The sequence below is a fragment of the Artibeus jamaicensis genome, unplaced genomic scaffold (genome assembly GCF_021234435.1).
Source record: "Artibeus jamaicensis isolate MK-2021 breed Jamaican fruit bat unplaced genomic scaffold, CSHL_Jam_final scaffold_916, whole genome shotgun sequence".
NCBI lineage: Eukaryota > Metazoa > Chordata > Mammalia > Chiroptera > Phyllostomidae > Artibeus > Artibeus jamaicensis.
In genome coordinates this window covers 2,696,646-2,720,817 of record NW_026522059.1, presented here as the reverse complement: position 1 = coordinate 2,720,817, position 24,172 = coordinate 2,696,646, and the positions used below count along the sequence as shown (strand labels likewise).

The 24,172-nt window shown below is 57.3% G+C and overlaps 1 protein-coding gene across 1 annotated transcript in view; it reads right to left on the bottom strand.

Moving 5' to 3' along the window:
• COL22A1 (collagen type XXII alpha 1 chain) overlaps positions 1-24,172 on the bottom strand; it is a 166,270-nt gene that overhangs the window by 12,015 nt on the left and 130,083 nt on the right. The window contains exons 46-55 of the mRNA XM_037166749.2: positions 18,373-18,426; positions 16,773-16,826; positions 15,956-16,009; positions 13,135-13,188; positions 11,756-11,809; positions 8,777-8,830; positions 6,125-6,169; positions 5,836-5,889; positions 4,903-4,956; positions 1,618-1,671 (exon numbers count right to left, since the gene is read on the bottom strand). Of these exons, the coding sequence (XP_037022644.2) occupies positions 1,618-1,671; positions 4,903-4,956; positions 5,836-5,889; positions 6,125-6,169; positions 8,777-8,830; positions 11,756-11,809; positions 13,135-13,188; positions 15,956-16,009; positions 16,773-16,826; positions 18,373-18,426 (531 nt within the window). The remainder of the gene's footprint in view (positions 1-1,617; positions 1,672-4,902; positions 4,957-5,835; positions 5,890-6,124; positions 6,170-8,776; positions 8,831-11,755; positions 11,810-13,134; positions 13,189-15,955; positions 16,010-16,772; positions 16,827-18,372; positions 18,427-24,172) is intronic.

Below are 24,172 nucleotides of genomic sequence, written 5' to 3'. Positions count from 1 at the left end.
GCAGAGGGAAAACTGGATTAATCCTTCAAGGTCAGGGCCAGCTCAGAAAGCAGACTCAGAAAGCTTGTGACCCCTTTGCTTTCTGGCGGCTTGACACATCAACAAGACAGAGGACAAGATGCTTTCCTGGGGTGGAGGGGGAGGGGTCAGGGAGAGACTGGGCACAGTAGGTGCCCATACTGCTGTCACTGGCTGGGGACCAAGACAGGCAGTGTCTCCGTAAGCAGTGGCCTTTCTACTCAAAGGAACAGAGATAAAATAGGACAAAATACAGGGTCCAGTGCAAATAACACCCGTTTCATTACAAAATCTTCTATTACAAAACCATAAGCACGTCATTCTGTACCATAACAATAGCACACTCAAGCACACCGTGTGACAGGTGAAATGTTCACATGAAAACTATAAATTATCACACCTGTGTTATTATTGCCCTACCCACCATGCTCACGCAGGTGTTCCTTCTGCTGGACCCTGCATTTAGCAAAACGCCCTGATACATGTGTGGTCCTAGATGGCCCGCCTGAGGCTCTAGGCATCGTCCCGACAGGACACCGAGGCGCATGCCCTGGAAGCGTCACTTCTTGGGAGAAGCTTTTGGGAATCTTTCAGTTCCAACCTTTCTGGGAAGCCACCGCATGTGAGTCAGCTCTGCCGGGGCCGACTGCCATGGCTGTGAGCCCAGGCTCACGACCCAACCTCCCCACCCTCTCTGTCACACCAGCGGTGACAAGCCCCACACCACGGCTCCAGAGGGAGGCCACCACCTTCACCAAGGAGCTAGAGGGTGGCTGCCCCTGGGCCCACAGGAAGATGGGGCCCTACTGGGGTGGCCAGAAGCCCGGTTTGCCTGGGAATGACGCAGGATGTTCAGTGCTAAAGCCGGGGAGCTTTCTGGCAAACCAGGATGGACTGGTCACCCCAATTTCCAGGGGACAGCAGTTAGCGGGCATACCCTGAGGGTGGTCTTCTGAACAGGGCTGCCCATGTGAGCAAATAAAAGTGCAGGAGGCTGGGCTGGGCGGAGACTCACAGACAGGCTCTGAGTTTGACATGCCCAGAATCCACCAGAGACCGACTTTCCCAGCATGTCTCCCCTCTACCGGACCGGAACCCTGAATCCTGAATCCTCTGTCCAGTGTCTGGGACGTCACCGACTACAAAGGCCACCCTCCTTCTCCCCGTAACTGCCCTTCCTTGTTGCCCTCCCCTCCCCCACTCCTAGCAGCAGGAGGACCCTTCACCAAATCTGTGTGACAGCCATTCCCACGCTGCCCGCTGACCCTGCCGTGAGAGACGGTCGGGCCGGCCAGCCTGACCCCGCCTTCTCATCTTCTGAAGACACCTAACACCCGCAGGGCAACCTTATGACTCGTTTTTAAACAGCCTTTAATTGTTTTGTCCCTCGGGGTGCACTGGGTTGTAGCCCACAGGGAGCCAACCGCATTAGTTGCACTTGTTTTGAACTTGAAGTCCTTCCTGCCTCCTCCTGCCTCCATGGCCCGCGTCTACCAACAGACCCTGTTTCCCCATCGCTGCCTCTGGGGGTGGAGACCGGAGCCCCTGTGATGTGAGCCCCATGCCCTGACCTGTCCGGCAGCAGCGGCGAGTACTCACGGGGTTTCCTGGGAGGCCGGGCTCCCCGGCAGATCCGGGTGGTCCACTCTTACCCTGGGGGAAGAGACAGAGGTGGTAACTGCAGGGACCCTCTGCCCAGACGTCAGGGAGCAGGAGGACGGAAAGGAGAGGCTGCCAGATGGGGGGACGGGGGCTGGCTTCACACCCAGAGCTGTGACCCACCCCAGGGGTCTCAGTAAGCCCCTTCGTGACCCACAGGAGCTTGTGAAAGCAGCTCATGATAGTGAATCAGCTGAGTCAGTCCACGCACCCCCGAAGGCCTCCCTCGGTGGCGGGCACCCTGGCAGCACACGCAGACGGGCCTGACCACGCTCGCCCCCGCCCCTCCTTCGGCTCAGATGCCACCTGGAGGAGCAGAGCCTCCGGCCGACACTGACCGCTCACGCCCCAGCCATGTCGTCCCGGCTGCTCAAGGAGCACGTGTGCACACTGGTCTTGGCACACACCACCCCAAGGGCACCGTGTGTCCCCACGAAGCAGACGCAGATGCTGAGACATGGGGGGTGGGGTGGGCCGTGGCCCATCCAGGGTCCTGCAAGCGCCCAACACAAGGCCCGTTCACTCCAGACTCTAGGGCCGACCCTTCCACTCCGGGATGCGCTGACTGGGGGTGTTCTGTGCGCCTCTGTGATTTGACACAGACGCTTAGCCAGTCAGGTTCCTGGGAGCATAGAAACCAGAACGGCCAACGAGGCTCTCAGCTCCACACCCCGACCCCCACCTTGAGGATCAGACGACTTCCTGTTAAGCCTGGGATCTCAGCTTCGCCAGGAGGGTGGGTCACGTCCTCTGCTCACCACTTCCCTACCCCCTGCTGGGCGGTTTCAGCATGGACCTTGTCCCCCCCGCCACCAGGAGCAGCCCACAGGCACAGCAAGGGCCTCTGCTCTCTCTGTGCCCAGCATGGAGCACAGAGCCAGACCCGCAGGGGGCGCTGTGCCAGGGGAGTGGCAGGGAACACACGGAGCCCGCTCTGCACGTGTCCTTTCACCCAAGGGCGCTGATGCCCTACGGTCTGAGCCGTGCGTGTTCAGACGTGCCCGCTGCCTGGAAACAGATTATGGGGAAAAGAAGCCAACCCAGCCCAGGACCTCCCTACACGCCAGGCCCATGTGCAGTGGCCCGCTGCTCACAGCGGAGGCAAACCCCAATCGTGCATAGAAATGGGATGCCACCCACCAGAGAGGGAAGGGGGGCTTCAAACCCAGCCAACACAGTGCCCACCTCGTGCTAACCCAGCCTCGGTGAGGACAAGGCCTGTCCGTCAGGGGTCATAAATACAGCCTCTACCTGTGCCTCAAAGGGCACATGTGATCGTGAGGGTTCATCTGCCTCATCTCACCAGATCCTGACAGAATCACATCATGCCCCTGTCTTTCCCCCTGTGGCACAGATGGGGAAACTGAGGCACGAGGAAGCACAGGGCCAGCCTGTGTGTGGGACCACCCCCGCTCGCCCCTTCCAGGGAATACTGCCCACCCCTCCTCCCCGCACCTCCCTCCACCCACCCACCAACCCATCTGTGCGCCTCTAAAAACACACACTCCTGCTCATCCCTGGGCTAATTATACCTCCCCTCCTCCTCCCTCGGTCCCCTCCGCCTGCAGGGAGGACAAGGGCCAAGACACGCTAGCTCTCGGCCAGCACAGCAACTCACACCGGAGGGGCAGCTCTGGGCTGCCGCCTGTCACCTGTGCACTGGGGCTGAGACCTGGCTCCCTCCAGGTCCCTGGAGCATAGGTCTCGGAGACCCTCTCCGGATCTGTGACTGTCAGGACCAGAGGCCACACACAGCATCCCCTCAACAGCTCTTCGCTCCAAACTCCTGCCAGGTGATCGAGGAAATCTCAAAACCACGGGCCCAGGAAGGTGCTAGATGAAGCTGCATGTGTCAGCCCAACTGCCTGAGCCCAGACCCGGGCTCTGCCCCGCAGCAGCTGTGTGGCCTTAGGCAAGGCCCCCCACTTCTCTGTGCCCGTGTCTCTCATCTGTGAGCGCGGCAGTAACAGGGCCCGCCTCACAGGGTTTGGGCAGGACTCAGGCGTGAGTGCTGTGTGTGCCCGGCCAGTCCCCAGCCCCGGGCCCTGCCCATGTCCCTGAATGCCCGGCATCCAGCTGTGGGCTGTGCAGTGGCCTTCTCCTCAGTCAGGGAAGCCCAGGTAGCACCCCAGCTGGTGAGAATGAGGTCACCGGAGAAAAACCGGACCCCGCTTTATCAAGTTCAAGAAAATTCATCATAGTGAACATCAGCCATTGATTGTTGGTTACAAATTCTTTACAACGTCCCTCAGAGTTGATGGGGACAAGTTAGAAAACCCCAAGATCTCCTTCGGGGACCCAGGCCCTTCAGGGAAAGCCTTGCCCCTGCAGGTGCCATGTGAGGTCCCTCCTGGCCTCCCCTGGGCCTGCCACCGGCACCCGGCACCATGTACACCTGTCCTGGGGCACCCACTGTTCCCAAAATGTCCCTCCCTCAGCCTCGCCTGTGCCCCCAAAAGCCCTGCATGCATTGGGGGGCTGCCGAGTGCCACTCTGCCATCGGAGAAGGAAACAGAGCGAGAGGACTGCCTTCCCCCGGAACAGACCGCGTGGGGCTCCCGGGCCCTCACTGCGGGCACTGGCCGCTGTCCTACCTCCTCCCCAGATGAACTCACTGGATTCTTACCACCGCCCCCAATCGACAGGTGAGGAAACTGAGGCCCGGGAGAGGGGAAGAACCTCACCCAGCCCACATGAGGCGGAAGAAGGGGACAGGAGCCCAGCTCAGATAACGTGACCCGGGGACCCTGGATGCAGAAGCCCGATGCCAGGACAGAAGGGGCGCAGGGGGTGCCTCCGTGGGCCTGGGGCCACCGTGGTGCCTTCGTACTTCCTCCTAAAAGGCCCCCGTGTAGCGTGGACATCACAGCAACACCTCATGTGTGTCTCAGTCTGGAGGCACATCTGTGTTTGATCTACGAAGAGTCTTGGGCACCCCAAGAACTCATGTGTGCCCCACTGGGGGGTGGCACTCGGGGAACACATGCCCCAGAGGGCCCCGGTCCTTGCCAGGTGGGTGGGTGCTCCAGAAAAGAGCCCAGGGGTTAGGGGTGGGAGTGGGGGGTGGGGGGCCAAAGGGGGCTTCAGGCAGTGATGCTTTCTGACTGCTGAGTCACACTGACACTTTTACAACTCAGAGGGCTGCCAGGACGAGCCGGCCACACGTCACCATGGTCACAGGCCCTGCTCAAAGAGAGCACAGACAGGTCTCCAAGCAAAACTCACCGGCGGGCCCCTCAGTCCCTGGGGGCCCTGTGGCCCTGTGGGTCCAGCGTCACCCTGAAACAGAGACAGAGTCAAGTTATCACGGGGTCACTGCATGAGGGTCACGCGGCTCAGCCGAATGTGGGCCAAAGTTCACCACGTCACCCCTTAAAGGGGCCAAGCACTGTGTCCAGCATGTTTCCTGGTTGACTGCCCGTCACTGCAGCCACGGCCAGCCCATCTCGCAGCTGAGTGAACACGTGAGCGAGTGTACGTGCCGGTCCGCTCGCTGGCTCGCTCAGGGCTCCCTCTGGTTCCCCGGGGGCTACACAAGTGCCACCTCAACACAGGGGAGCCACCAGGGAAGGCAAGCGCTCCTGGGCGTCTGTCTGCTCCTGCTCACTGGGCTGTCACCTGGACCTGTCCCTGCCTCGGTCCCCACAGTAGGAACAATGTCACCCACGTGTGCAGCACCTTCTAGGGGACAAAGGAGTGGCGATCTACCATCACCACCTCTAGTGGACTTCGTGGGTAGAAACAGAAGCTCGGCCAGGCTGCCACAGAAAGCAGAGTCTAGAGAAGGCAGTGTAAACGGAAAGAGTCGGACAATGACGAGGTGGGAAGGGCAAGCTGCCTGCCATCTGGTGTCCTAGGGTCCTGTCCCAGTGGCACCCTGCCCTGCCTTGCCAGCCTGGGAGCGCCTGGCAGCCCCTTTCTGTAAGTGCAAGCAGGTGGGGTGGCCAGGCCAGGGTTTTCAAACTGTCCCCGAGGGTCTGAGGGGCCCTTGGGAGTCCAGGCTGGAGAGAAGCCCGGCCGGGCCCAAGCAGCTGCTTTTAGCTGCACGCAGGGGACCCCGCAGAGTAGCCCGGTTTTGTAAAATGGATCCTGCTGCTGAGGAATGATGTGGAAATGGACTGGATTTCTTCTAAGACGCTTCCCAGGCCCCAGACTTACATCTTTTCCTGGTGACCCTTCCCGGCCGGGGGGCCCCATGGCACCAGGCTCTCCCTAGGTGAGCAAAGCAGAAACAAAATACCTGCTGTTAGAGAGAAAGGCCCAGAACTCCAGCTGCCTCAGCCAGCGTCTCTGAGCATCAGAGAGGGGAGGACCCAGGAGCAGGCCTGCCAGAGAGCGCCCACCGAGTCCGGGCCCTGCGCTGGGGTCTGCAGGGCCCCGAGGCCAGTGTCTGGAAGGGCCAGCTCAGGTCCACTGGGACAACCTCCAGGGCCAGACAGCCACTTACCCGGGGGCCAGGTGCGCCAGAATCACCTGTGTGTCCCTTGAAGCCCTGGAGGAAAGAATGCAGTTACTCCACTGCAGAGCAGGCTGGCACAGGGGAGGGGCAGGCACCTGGCGGGGGGCAGGGGGGACAGAGGGTTGGTGGGGGGAAGGGGTCCAGCCAGATCCTGACTCCCTTCACCCCAGATGGATGGGCCGTGAGGTGCGAAGCTCTGCTGTGTGCCCGGCACCTGCCATGTCCTAGAAATGTCCCTGAAGCCTGCTGACCAGTGGCTAGGCCCTTCCCCCGGACTCAGTCCGCAGCCTGGGCAGGGCTGCCTCAGCACCTCCTGACTCTGACCACATTCTTGTTCCTCATCTGCCCGACCTCACTCCACTCTCTGGGGCACCCTCTGCATGGCTCCTGGGCGAGGCAGGGGACAAAGGAGCAGAGCCCAGCCGGGCGGCCTCGGGTCCCTGCGAAGCCCTGAGCTGAGTGAGCGGCTGCACTCCAGGTCTCCCTCTGATACCGGGGCTGAGTCCCGTCCTGCTGAGCTGGGGCGACCTCACACACACCTGTCACCTGGTGCCGTGACACGAAGTATCAGTGGCTCATGAGGAGGAGGGGGATGAGGGTGAGGAAGTCATCTCAGATTTTATTCCAGATTCCACCACTGTGACCTGGGAGAAGTCAGCTCGCCCCTGGGCCTCCTACCACCGCCATCCAGGAAGTGGGAACCAAGGAAATGCCCACCTGGCTGACTCAGGACTCACGACCTGCGGAAAGGGGCCTCACGTGCCGCCACGTGAGATGGAGCCGGGGTGGCTCTGGAGGCAGGTCTGGGCGGCACCCACAGCTCTGCCGTCTGCCTGTAAACCCCGGGTGCCCCTCTTCCCTCCGCTGTGACTCAATTTCCAGGAGCCCGCTTCTGCAGGCTGCAGACGGGACTGCATAAAAGGTGAATTGTGCTCTCGGCTGCCTGAAGCAGGCCGGTCCTCTCTTCCTGTCCTGCCTGCGCCCCAGCATCTTCCTCAAGGACACTGGAATCCCAGGTCCAGCCAGCTCGGAGGCAGAGACACCTGCTGTGCTCTCCTCCTGCACAACCAGGGACCAAAGGACCGACTGAGGGACACACACACAATGTGCAGGACCCTGGGCTGGAAATTTTCATATTTTCTCTTCTCCTTCAGGATTCACAACTGCCCTACGGAAGTGGGAGCCCTGCTGACCCTCAGTTCATAGAAGAAGAAACAGGTTCAGAGTGGCCCCCTGACCAAGGCCGCAGTTGTTAATACATGGAAACGTGAAGGCTGAACCCAAGGCTGTCTGCCTCAGAACTCATTTCATTCCTGAGAGCTTCGCCTGACTCATGCCCAACAGGATGAAGGAGGCGGGGCTTCCTCCACCTGCTGGGGCTCCAGACTCCGCCCCTGCGCTGAGCTCGGATTCCTTGCAGCCCCCAAACAGCCCCCAAACTGATCTCTGACCTAGAAGGAGTCCCCTCCCACCCAACAGGCCGGGAACCGCCCTAACAGAAATCACCAATTCTGCACTGAAATCCCCGGTAGAAAGTGGTACTCTCCCCTCTCAGGGGGCGTCGCCCGCTGCAATCAGGCAAAAGCCATTCAGCCAAAAGGAAATTGATTGTGTGCTTTATTTCCTCCATATTAAATGCAAGCCAGGTGAGTTATTGGTTGTTTTTGTTTTTACAGAAAAACACACTAAGGAGAGAGAACTAGCATTTTGACTTCCTTGCCAAACAGGTAGATTTAGAATTTTTTAAATCTTCATTAAAAATCATATTTTTGCCAAAAACAAATTTAAAAAATTATGTAAACAATTTTAAAAGTATGGAGTAAAGCATTTAGCAAAAAAACAACAAAAGAAACTCAACAACCCCAAAATATATAGGTTGAGTTCATTTTTATAGAAAAGTATCTATGTATATTACACCTATAATCGTTTGACAACCAGGTTTGGGTGTGTTGATTTCAGGGCTCACGCGTAGAAAAAAGGACCAGAGAAAATACCTCGGAATGTTAACCGAGCTTCACCTCTGTGTGGGGTAGAATTGTAAGTAATGCAATTTTCTCCTCCATTACGTTATTTTTAGTATTTTTTAAGTATTACCATCCTCATTGTTACTGTTTTGCAATGAGAAAGGGTTACTGTTACAGCTGGTAAAAAACTCTTAGCGATGAAAAATGTGCAAAACTAAAATTGACTCATTTTTAGGTCCTTTCATCCAGAGAAAGCCCATTTAAATGACAATAAATAGGCCAACAACAAAGGAAAATATAAAGCAATGACCTACTCACAGTGGTGGCACTTTGGAAAATAGCTTCTATAGCTGCGGGCTCTGAAAGAACTGCATTTGTCACCTTGGAGCCCCAAAGTCTTGAAGGAGAGGAACTCTGGACCCCAGGGTCGGGCGGTGGGGGCACCTCCATGCACTGTGTTGGCCACGAGGCCGATGGCTTTATTCCACCGGGGTGCACACGCACACGCACGCATACACCCACACAATGCACGCACACGCATACACCCACACAATGCACGCACACACATACACCCACACAATGCATGCACACGCATACACCCACACAATGCACGCACACACATACACCCACACAATGCATGCACACACACATACTCATATGCACACGGGGCACTTACGGGGGGGCCTCGGGCACCCTCTGGTCCTGGCAGCCCCGGCTCGCCCGCCTTGCCCTGGGAGTGAAGAGGAAAAGAAAGACATGAGGTGGCACTTTGAAGATTTTCCTATAGACTCTCTCCTGCCTGGGCCCCTACGTCCCCACAGGCCTGTCACTGTCCCCCTGTCAGCCCTTCCCCTGGCTCTATGCTCCACTGTCATCCATACAAGTCCCCACCCTGGCTCCTGGCAGGCTACATTCTGGTCTCCCTGGGGTGGGTCTGGTTACAGAGTGTCGTCTCCACAGTGATGAGCCCGTGGGCCCCTTTGTGTTCTCAGACATGTTCTGGGCTGGCTGAGAAATTGTGTCAACATCCTCGTTACAAACGACTTCATTCTCAAGGCAGCTAGTAACGACTGCACTTCCTGCACTTCACAGACGGCCGAGGCTCAAAGAAACTTGGCCGAGTTGACACAGGGCACAGGGCCGGCCGGCCCAAACCCCAGATGCGTTCCACCCCAGAAGGCCGCTCTGCTCCCCGCAGCAGCGCCCGCCTGACAAGGCCCCGCAATCCCTCAGCCATCCCCACTCCACCCCTGTCCACTGTGCAGAAGCCGTGGGGACACCTCTGCTGCTCAGCCTCCTTGGCTACCAGCAGCTCCGTACTGCCCTGGGGAGAACCAGCCACGAATGGAAGCAGGGGAGTGACAGGGGCTAAAGCCCCAACAAAGTCATGGTGGGGGTGGGGCTGGGGCAGTGGCCTGGCCCCACCTTCCCTGTAGCTGGGGGCGTGCCCATTTCCCCAGAGTGGCCCCTCACTGGCACAGCTTGTAACCACAAGGGTCAGATGTGCAGAAAGGAGGGAGAAAAAAGCATAGTTGGATTCCGAGAAACAAATTGCAGAGAGAAAGGGGGTGGGTACAAGGCTCGGGTCAGTTTTTGGTCGGTCTCTCATCTACACCCAGCCGTGCGATCTCAGGGTGCCCTTCCCCTTCCTGCACCTGCCTCTCAGTTGCATATGCAAAACCATCCTGCCTCGTGGGTGTCTGTGACCCAGGGAAGAGGGGCCCAGCCTGGCCCCTAGTCAGGGGGAGTGGCCACCCCATCACTGGCCCAAGTTACCAGCAGGAAAATGCTGACAGCCAGCCACGGTGAGGGTTCTCCACACACCAGGTGTGGGCGAACGCTTCCCGTGATTACATCACCGAGTCCTCACTGCAGCCCAGCGAGCGAGGGAGGTGCTGTTGCTCACCCCCAGGCACAGAGAGGGCAGCTGATCTGCTCCAGGTCAGCCAGCAGGGGCGCTGGGCCAGGCCTCAGCTCCAGGGTCTCTACCTCATTCTGTATCATAATTATTGTTCGAGTGACTCCTCATAAAAGTTATGCAGCAGGCAACTCGAAAGGCTGCCTCCCTAACCATCCCTCTGTGCATCCATCCATCTGTCCATCTACTGTCTACCTATCCATCCATGTCCCCAAAGTATAGAAACTGAATAAGTCAAACTATAGAGCAACCACCTGCCGTCTTTACTTGCCGCCCAACCCCGTCCTCACTCACAAGGGAGGGCACCTGTCCTCTGTTGGACACATGGCTCCTGCCAGACCGAAGGCCAGGCACAGACGGCCTCCGCGTGCCTGACCTTGAGGTGCGAAGGTCCAGAGCACAGAAGCAATGGCTCTGGGAGAAATCCTCAGTCAGAACAGGCTGCAGCGCCCTGCTGAACAGTGCGGCCTCCCGGACCCCGGCCAGGGTGCGAGCCCAGCTGCAGGCCTGTCTCACGAGTCCTCTGGGTGCCCAGCAGGACTGAGCCAGCTGCCTGCTGGATGGACTCCCCCGCCCCCGGCCTGCTGTCAGGGGCTTTTTCCTTCCTTGTCTCCCTTCCTCCTGCCCTCTGTGCTTCCTGGGGTCGCCCCCAACAGTCCACCAGCCTCTAAACCCTCATCTTCAGTCTGCTCTTAGGGGGTCCCTGAGACCCCCTGTTCCCGGGCCCAGGTCTTCAAAAGCAGCTCAGAGTGACAAATGTCAGGACAGTCACAGGCTCATGTTCCAGACTGAACCAACCAGTGGATGCTGGAGTGCGAGTCCCTGAGTCCCACCCGGGCCAGGAGACCAGCCTGCATCCCTGTGCGCCAGCTCACCCAGAGCAGACCTGGCCTTAGACCAGTCTGCGCCCCATGCCTGGCGCGGGTCTTTCCGGAAAGGCCTTCCATATACAGACCACGCAGACCAATAATGTCAGGGACGCTGCACCGTCACACCAGCCCCACCAGAGAGCACACCACACCGCAGTTTGCTCCCGCCTCTCTGCACCCCGAACTCCGGCCTTCACTCCCTGGCTGGGGACCTCGGCCAGCCTGCCCCACCTCTTTGTGCCTTCCTCTCCTCGTCTGAGGCAGCACTGACACCCACACCCCAGTGGGGGCCCTGGGGGTCGCTGTGGAGAAGGTACGGAAGCCAGGGCCACAGAGACACAGCCCAGCTCACCGCGTGTCCCCGGGCAGATGATGTTGAGAAAGAAGAACACACACACCGCTGGATGCGGAAGTCGAAGAAGGGGCAGACTGTCCTCCCTGCGGCCAGCGGGTGCAGCTCTCTGGCGTTTGGCAGGTATAACCAGCTTTTCAAATATCAGATCTGCACCCCGGCCCGGACTCACCTGCCTCAGGTCCCCTCCCACATCTTTCGGATGGAGGCTGCCTGGGGCAGTTTAAAAAATGCAGAGGACAGACGACAGGGCCCAGGCTCTAATTCTGTCCGGTTCCTGTGACTCCGGGCCCATCCCCTCCTGTCCCGGGACCCAGTGGGTGTATGCGTGTGTGTATGCGTCGTGTATGCGTCCTTGGCTGCTCAGTGGAGACGGCAGCGATTACCCGGCAGGCTCACTGGCACAGAAAATGCCCCTCCTGGTGCCTGGTGCCAAGCAGCTCTGAGGTGCGGCACAGCTGTCCCCAAGGGGGCGCTAACCCAGCCTGTAAATGGTAGGAATTCAGAGTCACTCACCGGCTCTCCGGGGGGACCCGGCTTCCCATCTCTGCCCTCTTTGCCTTCTGCTCCCTGCAAGAGAAACTCAAATGGGTTATGTGTCTTTAGGTCCCATGGGGGAGGAGAGAACATGCATGGGTCCAATCGCATGCAGAAGGGGTTCACCCAGCAGAACAGGGTGGGTGTCCTGGCTTTTCCCTGACCCCCAGATTCTGGCTCAGGTGCCAGTCTGCAGCATCTGGCACAGAGTGAAAAAGCAGGTCACCGCAGTGGTTGCTTTATTATTGCCATTGGTCTAGAAAAGATGCTCCAGGACACGTTTGTGAGGTTGGACATGGGGTGACAGGACCTGGTATCTGGGCCCTGGATTGACCGAGGGGGTAGGAGGGGAGAAGCGGGTGCCAAGAAAGAGGAGGAGGAGGCTGCATGGCCCACAGGACAGCCCTTTGCATGGCCCCCAGAGCCCACGAGGGGCTGGGAAGGTCCAAGGCCTCCACTGCTCCCCAGGGGTGACGAGAGGGCTTCCTGGACAGATAGAAAGGCATGTGCAAAGGCCCTGTGGCACAGGAGGGGGAGTTGCCAGGTGTCCTAGGAGCCAACCGTGAGCCAGTGCGGCTGGAACATGAGCATGCGCCCTGGGGGCAGGGCCAGGCCAGGCCTTGTTCTCAGTGGGGGGTGGGGGGCAGCCCCCGTCCTCTCTGGACCAGCCTCCTCGCTGACCCAGAGGAGGGCCCCACCTCAGGGGGAGGCTGTGGAGTTAACAAGCCCCGAGCAACGTCGGGGGTCAGTGACCACGCAGCTTGTGTGGAGAGCCTTAGACGTGATGGAACTCAGACAAGCGAACCGCACTTTTAGGGACCGTCACCCAGGAATTAGAAAAGCACTCCATGTGCAAACAGGCTGTGGTGGATTTGACAACCGGCGGTGAGGTGTGCAAGGTGACAGAAGCATGACAGTGTACACTGCGGGGCGTTCATTACACAGAGCGGGGGGAAGACTCGCAAACGCCTGATACCAGCATGGAAAACATGTTCACAGTGTCACAGTGAGTAATGACCTCAACCACGCGTGCACACACGTGCACGTTCAGCCTGTCTCCCTGTGTGTGTGTGCGGCAGCTCTCTTTATGTGCACAGACACATGTGCACATGAACACACACGTGTGTGGAGAGAGGTGAAAACGCCATTTAAGTAGGCAAACAACACACACACACATAAAAGAACATGAACTGCACCAAGAGTTAACTCTCTGTGCGGGTTATTCTTCCCCTCGTGCCCTAGAATACACAACACCTCCCACCCAGGGACCACGTCTGCCTCCGAGGTGGTGACAGGCACTGTCACTTGCTGATCTGTGCAGCAGAGAAACCAGACTTCCCCACTTCGGTGGCACTTACAGGGACTCCAGGGAACCCAGACGGGCCTTCGGGGCCGGGAGGACCTTCTTTTCCCTAAAAGATCCGAGACACAAAAACACCGTTACACCTTCTGGAGAGGTTTTCTGCAAGGATGGGATGTCACACAGGAGGGAGGGGTCTCTGGTGAGAAAGAGTGGGTGCTCTGCCCGCACCTCCTGCCTTTCTGGGCATCACCCCCCGGCAGTGAGTGCCCAGGGCAGAGCATAGTGGGACAGACTGGGGTGTTGGCCTGGGCTCACTCTGGTCCTGTTACCCACACTCAGGAATTCACGACAGGAAGCGTGCTGGGGAAAATGACATTGGGGCTTTGGAGTTCACAGACCCAGGTCCAGACCAACCTCTGCCCTCTTCCCCCAGACTGCCCGAGACCCAGGTCCCTGCCACAGAGCACTGAGCACAACGCCAGGGCTGTTGTGGGTACAGGACCCAGGGCAAGAGAGCCGCTGACCATGGGCACTTGTACCAGGTGGTCATCTTCTTGTCCAGAGGTCCCCAAACCTCTTACCAACAGTCACATTTGCTATCTTTCCCCATGAGACAAACCTCATGATTCAAAAGATTGTCTTTACATTAGTTGTCACATTAATCCTTCATTTCTGACTTTGCTCATCAAAGACACACACTGCCGTCACCCAGAGCTAAGTCTGTGTGAGGCCATCGGCGCGTCACTCCCACCCGGCGAGCACTGAGTGTCACCCTGGGTCTGTGCTGAGTGTTGAGTGGCCCTGGCACTGTCAAAATCCCCTGCCCAGGCTTCTCGTGGCATCGGCTCCCGAGGCCAGGTCTTAGCCCCTAATCTCTACGCCACGTGTTCTTAGGGCTGTGAGTTTAGCCTCTTGAAGAAAAGCAAAAATATTTAACATTTATTTCAGAAGTATACAGATTTTATATGTTGTCATATAAAAAAGTCTAATCAGGAGACCCAAAACACTCTATTAAGTACTGATTCAACTCAAGCACAGCTCAATCACCGGGTCTTATTTTCTACCTGAGGAAAATGAAAGACGGCAGTAATGCACTGTTAAGATGTCAAGACTGTTTTGTGAAGACCCTTGGGAACCGGTGAAGAATGGATGATGCTCTAGGTTTGCTCTTGGTTTGTTAAAATCTTTTCTCAAACGGATTTACACTCTCCACATTCACTTTTCGAGACCCGACACCGCCCAGGCACAGTGCCACTCGGGCCGACACAGAACAACAAAACAAAAACAACTTGGGGCAAATGTTCTACCATCACTCGGGGTTTTATGATGTTGGCAGTGAGGGTTCCCGGATTCTCAAACCGTTTCCTTAAAAAGCAGCAAACAGTAGGTGGGTGGGTGTTCTCTTTACAGTGCCTCATTTTACAAGATTGGCAAATGATTTACATCATTTAACTCAAACTATACCAAAAGGGTTTTATGGTTGTGGGCCTTTTTAATTATGCCCTGCTTTTATTTTTTAATTGCTATTTCTGAACCATCAACACACATTGTTTGCCCTAAGAACACTTCCAAATATTTTCTGGCTTGATGCTCCTGGGGAAATATCAGGACCACGGACAGCTCCCAGCACAACCCGAGGTTGCCACTGAGACAGGGACAGAATTGGTGTCAGGTAGTGTGATTTTGTTCCTAGACTTCCCCCTAGGCCTCACCTACCACCCTCCATGGGCAAACAGTGCGTCCGTTTGTACTGGGGGCAGCTGCCGCCGCCTGCCAATCAGTGAGCTGCTGCCTGCTGTGGTCCGGGGACTTCCGGGTGGGCTGTCTCGAAAGGCCCGGCCAGACCATGGTCGTGAAAAGAGCAGTGGTGGCTGTTTTCTGCAACATCAACAGCCCTCCAGCCCCGCCTCATGAGTCAGTGTGGAGTGAATAGTGATCTGACGTAAGACCACCAGCGTGGATATTACTTTGTGTGACCTTGGACAAGTCACCTAGCCCCCTCTGGCTTTGGACTCCTTGTCTGATGAGGAGGAGGAGTAGTCCTCCCCCTAAGCTCCTGGCTGGTTCCTAAGGTGCCCTTGGAACCAGAGTCCAGAGAGACCAGAACCTTGAGCTGCCTGTGGGCCAGACTTGGACCTTGACCCTGAGACACTCGGAGGCAGGGCTTGTACCTGGCACTGACCCTTCCTCAGCATGTGACCCTGAACTGGTAGTTTTGCTTTACTGGCCCCCACTTTCCTTGTTTATGAAGTGGAGACACTGATTCTGGACCACCCGGACATGCAGGGCCATCGGGTGAGGTAAGGGACACCCATTTGCTGTGCTGTCCTCTAAGTGACGGCGCGTGCAGGGGCCACTGCCCTGGCACCCAATACCCAGAGGTTTGCCCCTCACTTAGGGCATTGAAACCAGGAGAGGGGAGCCTCGCAGCTCAGGCCACGCCTCTGATCATGGTTTCTGAGGTAACAGCCTGGGTTCCAGGGCAGCTGCAGCAGTGGCAGTGTTACCACCCCGGCTCACGACCCCCCTTTCCAAAGCCTCCAGAACAGCTGGATACCAGCAGCTGCCTCCCAGCTGGCAAGCTTCTCGTGAGACCCGGGGGGCTCAGGATGGGTGTGCTCCGAGCCTCCCTGCTTCAGACACGTGGCTGGGCTTCACACCTGTTTATGCGGGTTCAAAGCTGCGTTCTGCTGTCCCAGATTCCCAGGCCATTCCCCCCAAGCCTCTGACTGGGGCCCTAACAGAAGTGACCCCCCTGTGGCTGACTGGTAGTGATGAGACCTTGGGGACGTGCAAGCCACGGAGGCAGGGTCCTCAGGCAGGGTGGGAAAGGCAAACACAGACGGAAGGCAGACCCTCTTCACTGAGGAACTTACCGGGGGGCCTTCGATGCCTGGTGGTCCAGCAGCTCCCGCAACTCCGTCCGCCCCCTACAATGAGAGTGAGGCTGGCGCGCACCTGCCCAGAGGTCCCGAGCCATTTCATGCATGAGCAGAATGCAGCCCCCACATCCCGAGTCCTCCCGAGGGGCTGGGCCAGGTTCCAGGGCACAAAGATGCTGGGAAGACGGCAGCCACACTTTGGGAAGGGCTGAAGCTTGTGCCAGCCCATCGTCCCTAAGACAACAGCAAATGGTCTCACTTCACAGGAGACATTTTCAATCCTATCAGGGGACATTCCAGGAAGGCAGGCAAGAAATGAGCTATTGGATTTATCTTCAGGGAGACAAGGAGGTATTGCTTGTGTCAACTCAGGGAGGGGTGCACAGACGGACACCCAGGAGAGACGAGGGGCACAGGGTGGTGGTACAGGGTGGTACACAGCATGACTCCCAGAGCCCCTCGCTGCGGGCCAGGTTCCCATGGTGGGCGGCCGGCTGCTTCTTACATCCCTTACTCAAGCCCTAACCCTGCAGGTGTCTCAGGCCTCCCACCTCCCGGCTGGATAAAAATAAACAAACCAACCAAGCCTCCATCCCTGCCCATCCCCAGTCCAAACAGCATTCAGATTCCACTGTCTGTTCACGCCCCCCAGGTCCCCTGCTCTCGGCCCCCAAGGGCCCCTGGGACCTGTACAATGTCCGTTTGTTCCCTAACATAGAAGATCCAGTCAGCACGGCCCCATCTCCACTGAGAACGGGAGTGTGTTCCAATACAAGGTTGAAAGAGGGGGGGATGACAGAGGGTGACTTACGGGTGGTCCAGGGTTCCCTGGGGGCCCCATGAAGCCTGGAACGCCAGGGTGACCCTAGGAGACAGAGAGACAGACCTTTACAGTGGCTCCCGAGTGGCTCTGCTCACCTGCCGCATGTCAGAAGATGGTCCAGAACCTGCCCTCTAACTCCAGGGACACGGCAGGTGGAGACCGGGACGCGCAGAAGCCCCGTTTCCGCGCCCTGCTGGGGCTTCAATGGGCTGGCGAAGGACCTGACGACATTCACAAAAGCAGGCCCATCCGGAAAGTGGGTCTGCTCCAGACAGTGAGAAGTAGGGAGTGTGGGGGAGTGCGTGAGGACACAGGACAGAGAGAGCGGCCGTGACAGATGAAACCGCTGCGCTGGGTGGCGGGCTCAGGGTGGCAGTGACCCATCACAGAAGCTCGCCGGCTAATAAACTCACACAGACACAACATGAGCCCATGGGAACTGGTTCGGCTAACTGAATTATGATCCCACACGGTGACAATAATACGGTTATTTTAAAAAGACTCTCATGTCTCCACATGGAGAGGGGTTTGTGTGTATCATAGAAAGAGCTAAACAAGTTCCAATGAAAAGAGTATTGAAAGAACACTTAATTTTATACAAGCAAGCAAACCGCCCTAAAATAAAGCACTCCCCTGGCATCCACCTCCAACTCTGGCCACCGGAAACACCAGCTGGTGTCTCACAGGGGGTCACACGCTCACTGTGGATCCACCACCTTCGACCACCTGTCCTTACGAGACTAACCCAAATGCATGCTGGTTTCCAGGTTCCCTGGGGGCTCAGCTGAGCCTGCCCGTCATGCAGACCTTGAACCCAGCTCAGCCTCTCTTCTGCCCCTTGCTCCAGTGCCTCACCCCCACGTGGGAAGATTGCCTTGCAAGGGTCGGACCCTCCCACCGCCACTCTGTGTCAGCCTGTGCAGCACTCGGCATGGAGCTGGCTTCCCGTGAGCACGGGCTGAGGGATGCGGTGACCAGTGCGGGGCCAGGGCAGGAGGGAGAGAGGAAAGGAAAAACCGGGCACAGAGTCAGCAGCCAGGCAGAAGCACAGTGGTCAGTTCAAGCGACAGAGAGGCTGCCCAGGGAGCCGGGGCAGCTGAGACAGCAGCAGCAGCTGGTGGAATGTTCAGACCTGCAGGAAGGGCAGCGTGTCCTCACTGGCACCCCCATGTGGAGCCTTTGCAGAAGCGGTCCCGCCGGGCCGGATACGCGGAGCCCAGCAGGGGCCTCTGCCGGGCACTTCGACAGCCCCGTGCATGAGTCACGAGGTGGGTACATGAGAAACAATGGGGGCGTCTCAGGAAAGTAAGGGATGCTTTGTAATAAATGGTAGCCATTCCAGTGGACAAGCAGCACTGAAAGCAAGAGTCCAAAGGAATGTTTTAAAAAGGCAAGCTCCTCAGATAATTGGGGAGGAGGAAGATGACAGTAAGCCAGAGGATTCGGGTAGGAACCAGGAAAATGTGATTTTTAAAAAACCCTTCCGCGCACGAAGAACAGACGAGGAATGACGTGAGAAATGGCGGAAAGGTGTCGAGGAGGGACAGCGACGCTCCCCCAGGTGAGTGACTCCTTACGCCGTCCTTACCTGCTCGCCCTTCTGCCCGGCCTCTCCGGCTGCTCCAGGCTCCCCTCTGCCCCCCTGGGGAAGATAAAGGAAGCCAATCAGGGGCGCTCTGCTGCAGCTGCTCTGAGAAGGACAAAAGGCTGCCTGCGCCCATCCGTCTGCCCACTCTCTACCTCACTCCCTCACCTCACCGATCTCGTGTCAAGTGCGCCCTGCAGCCCGGGCGGGGTGTCAGCAGACAGACACCATCTGCTTGAACACCTGCTGGTGGGGTGATGAGATTGGGCTGTGGGCTTCCCATGGGGCAGTGGAAATGGGACTGGGGGAAGGCAGAGCCACTTCACGGACAGCTGTGTGTGTTAACCCCTGAACATAATTCAAGGGCCCTGGAGACCATCGGAAGGTGGTGCGGTGGCCCTAGACTTCAGAAGGGCTCGGCAGGCCATGGCTCAGGACAGCTGGAGGGTCAGCTAAGAGGGAAGTGGGGCGCTGCAGGTGTGGCAGGGGACGCCACACGTCAGCCCGGTGTCTGTGGGCGTCACCATGCAGGGGGGAGGGGGGCGGGGGTGAGAAGCTGAGGTGGGAGCGAGCAGCACCAGGCCGTGGGCTCGGGAGGAAGACGGTCTCTGGACACGTGCCCCCTGTTCCCTCCCTTAGTGCCCACGGGACCTTGAGCTGGTCACTTGAACTCTAAGCTATCATTTTTATCTACAAAATAGAGAAAACAATGACAGTCTAGCCCATGAAAATGTTCGGGGAATGAAATCAGATAGAAGATGGAAAACACTCCCTGTAGAGCTCAGCCCACTGTCAGAACTCAACAAACGCTGGTCAACATGATCATTTGATGTCATTTTGCATGTGAACCGTGGTGTCGTCAGTTAGTGATTATGTGTCATGGGCAAGGTACTTCACCTCTGTCTCCTTCTAAAATGAGAATAATGGTCATAGCAGCTTTGTCATGAAGTTGTAAAGATGAATGGCCTAAGGTCTACACTGTGCTGAAGCTCGTGATGAGTTCATTGTTAGCGCTCAATAAACATTAGCTATCAATGCTTCTCCTCATCACCACCACCATCATCACCATCATCACCACCACCATCATCATCGTCATCACCACCATCATCGTCACCTCACCACCATCATCATCGTCACCATCACCACCACCATCATCATCACCATTTTCACCACCATCGTCATCATCATTATTGTGGTTATAAAAACATCCATAACATGCAACCTGCCAGAAACATATTTTACAGACTAACCCTAAAAGTAACATTCGAAAGTTCCAATCTCTTAACTCTCACCTGTTTTGGCTCTGCATTTACTGTGCTAAAAGTGCGTTTCAGTAAAATGCTCTTTAAGAAAAACAACATTTCAGTTCCTCTAAAAGGATGCATTATGCAGTGAATTAAGTCTTTGGCAGAAAGTCAGTCCTGGCTCTGGTTCCAAGCCTGTCATCTCTCATCTTTGCATCCTTGAGGAGACCACGGCTCCCTCTTTGCTCTCAGCTTGTTCATCCAGTAAATGACGGAGGGAGGGAGGCCTACCAGGACGAGGGTCCTTCCCGGTCCAGAGCCTCTGGTTCTCTCCCTGAAGCATCAAGCCGACCCTCTCTCCATCCACACGGCCTCACTTCAGCGGTTCATCAGCAGTGAGCCTCCTGAGAACGGCACCCCTGCCTGCTTCCTGGTGATGGCATGCTGGGAGAGTTAGGTGAGCTGGTGCCCATAAAGTGCCAAATGCCATGGTGCAGAGCAGAAAAATAGGCTCAGAGGGAAGAGTTTGTTCCAACATTTTTGCATGCCATCACCTCCGCTGCTTTTAAATCCACAAAGCCAGCCGCTGCCTCCAGGCTGATCCATAGTCTCAGTGAAAAGAACTGATGTTGAATAGCTTGCTGCTTCTCTGATGGTTTGCAACAATGGTTTCCTTTCAAATTCCAGCCTTCAGTCTGGGCCTGGGGTGGTTTCAATCCTCATCTCTGGACAATGGAAACATCAGCAGCTCAAGGATCTCCACAGTTGTCCCTGTCCCCGTTGCCCCTGCAGGCGGGATCAGAGCCAGCTCAGCCACCCCAGCCCGCTTGTTTCCTTCCAGAAGGAGGACTGGTTCTCCCTGCTCACCAAGCCTCCCCTCTGCCAGGCGCCCCGCGGGCGCTCTCCAAATGAGCCTGGGCTGATGCAGAAAAACATTTAATTCATCTCTGTCATTGCATTTGGCCAGGAAGACCACTCCACAAGGTAGGGCCATGGACAGAGGAGCGCGCAGATAAGAAATCTGAGGCCGCCTGTCAAGACTCCTGTCAACGCGAACAGCACCAGCTACCGGGACCACTCGGGGCTCCACGTAGCCCACACTCCTCTGTGCCCAGGCCAGTCCTCGTGCTTGGCGACTGTTCCTTCCGTCTTCTTCGCAAGGTAGACCAGGTGAGAGACTGGAGGTTCGGAGAAGCCAAATAAACTTTCCAAGTCCTGTAACTAGTAAGCAAATTTCACTCAGCTAGTCAGGGGCAGAGCCAGGTTGGGGAACCGATTGACCTCCAAGGCCCAGGCTGTCCCCGCCACTCTGGGTGGCCTCCGGCCCCAGGCTGACCTCTCCGAGACTCACCGGCCTGTGCATCTCTGTTCTCAAACACAGCATCGGGCCCTGGCGGCCGTGGCCCGTGTCTGACCCGTCTCTACACCTCCTGACTCGGAAGGGGACTGTTAAGGGGACCCTTGGTGAGAGAATTTTTCAGGACAGAGGCAGCTATGAGTGAAAAGAGACATCTGTTCTTGGAGAGGGCATGCAGATCACAGCTGTGGGTCACCTTCCGGGCACGATGGGGTTCCAGGGCCTCTTCTGGCAGCTCTATGACCAGCAGAGGACGGGTAAGCTCTGCCTTCCAGAACTGTCCAGAACATCCGCAGAGCTAGGGACTTCTGCTCATGCAGCGTCTCTGATCCTCCCCATTCCCCTGCCCCAGCTGGTGGGTGTGTGGATGAGCGGGAAACCAAATGCTTTTTCTGGAGGATGAAATAGCCAGCACTTCCCGCCTGGGAGAGGTTTGCACATCTGACTCCGCAGAAATCCACGTTCCCGGGGCCATGGCTCTGATGACCACCTTGCTCCTTCCTCCTCCTCTACCTGAACCGCAGTCCTGACAGCAGTCACTCCCTCCAGACCTCACCACGCACTCTGAAGGCCTGGAATGGAGCTCTATAACCGACCACGGCATTAACCTCCCCAGACCAGGCCACCAGCGAGAGCCACTGCAAATCCACGAGACAAATCCTGGGGAGGCTGACCGACCACATGCTGAGTCCCTACTGCACACAAGCAGGCGCCGCCAGCCGTGACCAGTGCACACCCAGGGCCCAGGGCTGCACAAGAGCGTGAGCAACAGTCCCAAGTGCTTCGCCACCGGTAGCATTTCAGTTTACAGATCCATGTTCAGGTCTGTGCATCTCGCAGAGCTCTCGCTCCACACGTGAAGCTCAACAGACATGACACCATCCTCCCATCTGCTGCCTGCAGAGGCGTGTGAGATGGGCGAAGAGCAGAGACTGGCTTGGGTTGCAAGTCAAGGAGCAAGGCAGGCCTGTGAGTCCCCGGACTGGACACTTAACTTCTCTGGGACTCACTCTCCGGACCAAGGGTGACGCTGCTCCAGGCCCATCACTGGAGGTGGGATCGGACCAAAGGAAGGGACCCTGGGGGCTGTCCTTGGTGCTGACACCCATGTCCCAGTGCCAGTGTAACAGCTACTAATGAGCGGGAATCCCGAGTTGGACTGGCAGAGGTTCACCTTGGCTCTAGCACCTAAAGGTCTGGTGATACTGGCATTTTAACCTTGCTAAGTCTCGGTTTCCTCCTCTGTGAAGTGGGACAGTATCTCTACCTCCCAGGACGTTGCCGAACACCGCAGCAGACCGCATCACCATGCAGGTAGCCAGGCCTGTGGCTGCAACCGCCCGGGGCCTCGCTGTGTGGGGTGGACCTCAGGCCCCGAAGATGCCTCATGGTTGCCATGAACTCTCAGGTAGAGAAGTTAGGACTCTGTTATTCTGATGCGGCACGAATTAACTTTTGTTCTGTTTCCGAATGGAATCTTTCTTTGCTTTCTCCACGTATATGAAGGAACAAACATTCTCTTAAATCCAATTATGAAAGAACAAAGGCAAATCCATTATCCCAAGACACCGGCACTTCAAGCAAGGCTGGGCTGGCAGAGAACGTGACTCCAACTTAGGGGAAAACTCCTGGGCTGTGTAACTGATTGGCTTTTATTTCTCTGAACAGTGGCCATTCCTCAGCAGAGGCTAAACCCAGCGGCCAGCGAACCGATGGCAAAGGTCACGAAGGGGTCGGCTGGAATTACCGGGTGCAGGATTCCCCCCGGTGGGAAGCTCAGCCCGGTGGAGACCCCAGAAAGGGAGGGCAACACACAGGAAAGGGTGCAGATGCCACTGCACTTCACTGGTGTCTCTCCACTGGTGCTGCCCCGGGCGATGGCGCTTGCGCTGTCCCCACTGAGGCTGGCACTGCAGTTCCGAAGCGGCAGTCCTGGGCCCGTCACAACCCGACAAGGCTCCCCGCGTCCACAGGTGACAGACTCCAGGCGTCTTCACCTGCCAGCCAGGGCCTGGGAGACCTGCATGGTTTCCGTAATAATTCCCCAACACTCCAGTAGTTTTGTTTGTTTGTTTGTTTGCCTTTTAATAGTAAATGTAACAGTCCCCAGGGCTGAGTCTGGGGAGACGCAAGCGAGGCGCTCGCTTTGGGCGCAGAAGCTAAGGGGCTCCGGAAACCTCGGCATCCCAGATACAGGGTATTCCAATGCTGTGCTTTTAAATGTCAGCATTAATGCAACATAACTCAAGATGAAGAAAATACCAACGCGCAACTCAACAGGCTCCCGTGGGGCTGGACTTGGGGGGACAGAGGGTGTGAGAGGCAAGTCACTCAGGCTTGTGCTCCGCCTTTACGTTGTTTTCCCCTTCTGTTTCTCATGAATCTATTGCACCGATTTAAACTTTTAAAACCATAGTAAGTACTGAGTCTTCTTTCTCTTGGCTCCTGAGGTGTTGGCTTCCTTCCACATTTCCGCCCAGGTCCTCACCCCCCACCTGGCCGTGCACACAGCTGCAACCCTCAGGCTCAGGGGGCGTCAGCCAGAGGCTGGCGGAGGTCTGCAATGTTGCCGGTGGGGTCACTGCTCTTACACTCTCTGGTGCACCCCAGGAAGTGCAGGGCGCGGAGGTGAGGACGGTCCTGGGTCGGGGAGGGGACTCTGGCCCTGCAGGGCTGACCCCCGAGCTCCTCCTCCGACTGACACGCTTGTGTTGCATCTCCCGTCACATGAGCCCCACTGCGTCCCAGGCAGGACGCAGCAGAGCCACGGTGGCACTTTGGGATGTGGGGCTGGTGGTGTGCAGAGCACACAGCAGCAGAGGCCACAGGGAACCAGGGGGCCCCCAAGGGAGCCCCAGCATTGGGGGAGCGGCGGGAGCGGAGGAGGTTGGCCCCCACTGCTCCCCGTCCCCATGCCAGCACCCACAGAGCTAACGGGAGTGCCAATGGCCATGGCCTGGATGCTCACTCTTGGTGAGACCACAGAGCATCCTGTGGTTCTGGAAGGGAGCCCGGTCATTCACGGGGCAGTGAGTGACACTCTGCACATGGCAGCGCTCCTTCCCAGCAGCAATCACCGTTTCTTCTTGGTCATTCCACCATCCAGCTCTCGCCTGGCTCTCAAGGGTTTTCACTCTCGTCGGTGAGAGCAGATGTTGAAGCCCAGAGAGGGCAAGGGTTTTGCCTAAAGCCACACAGCTCC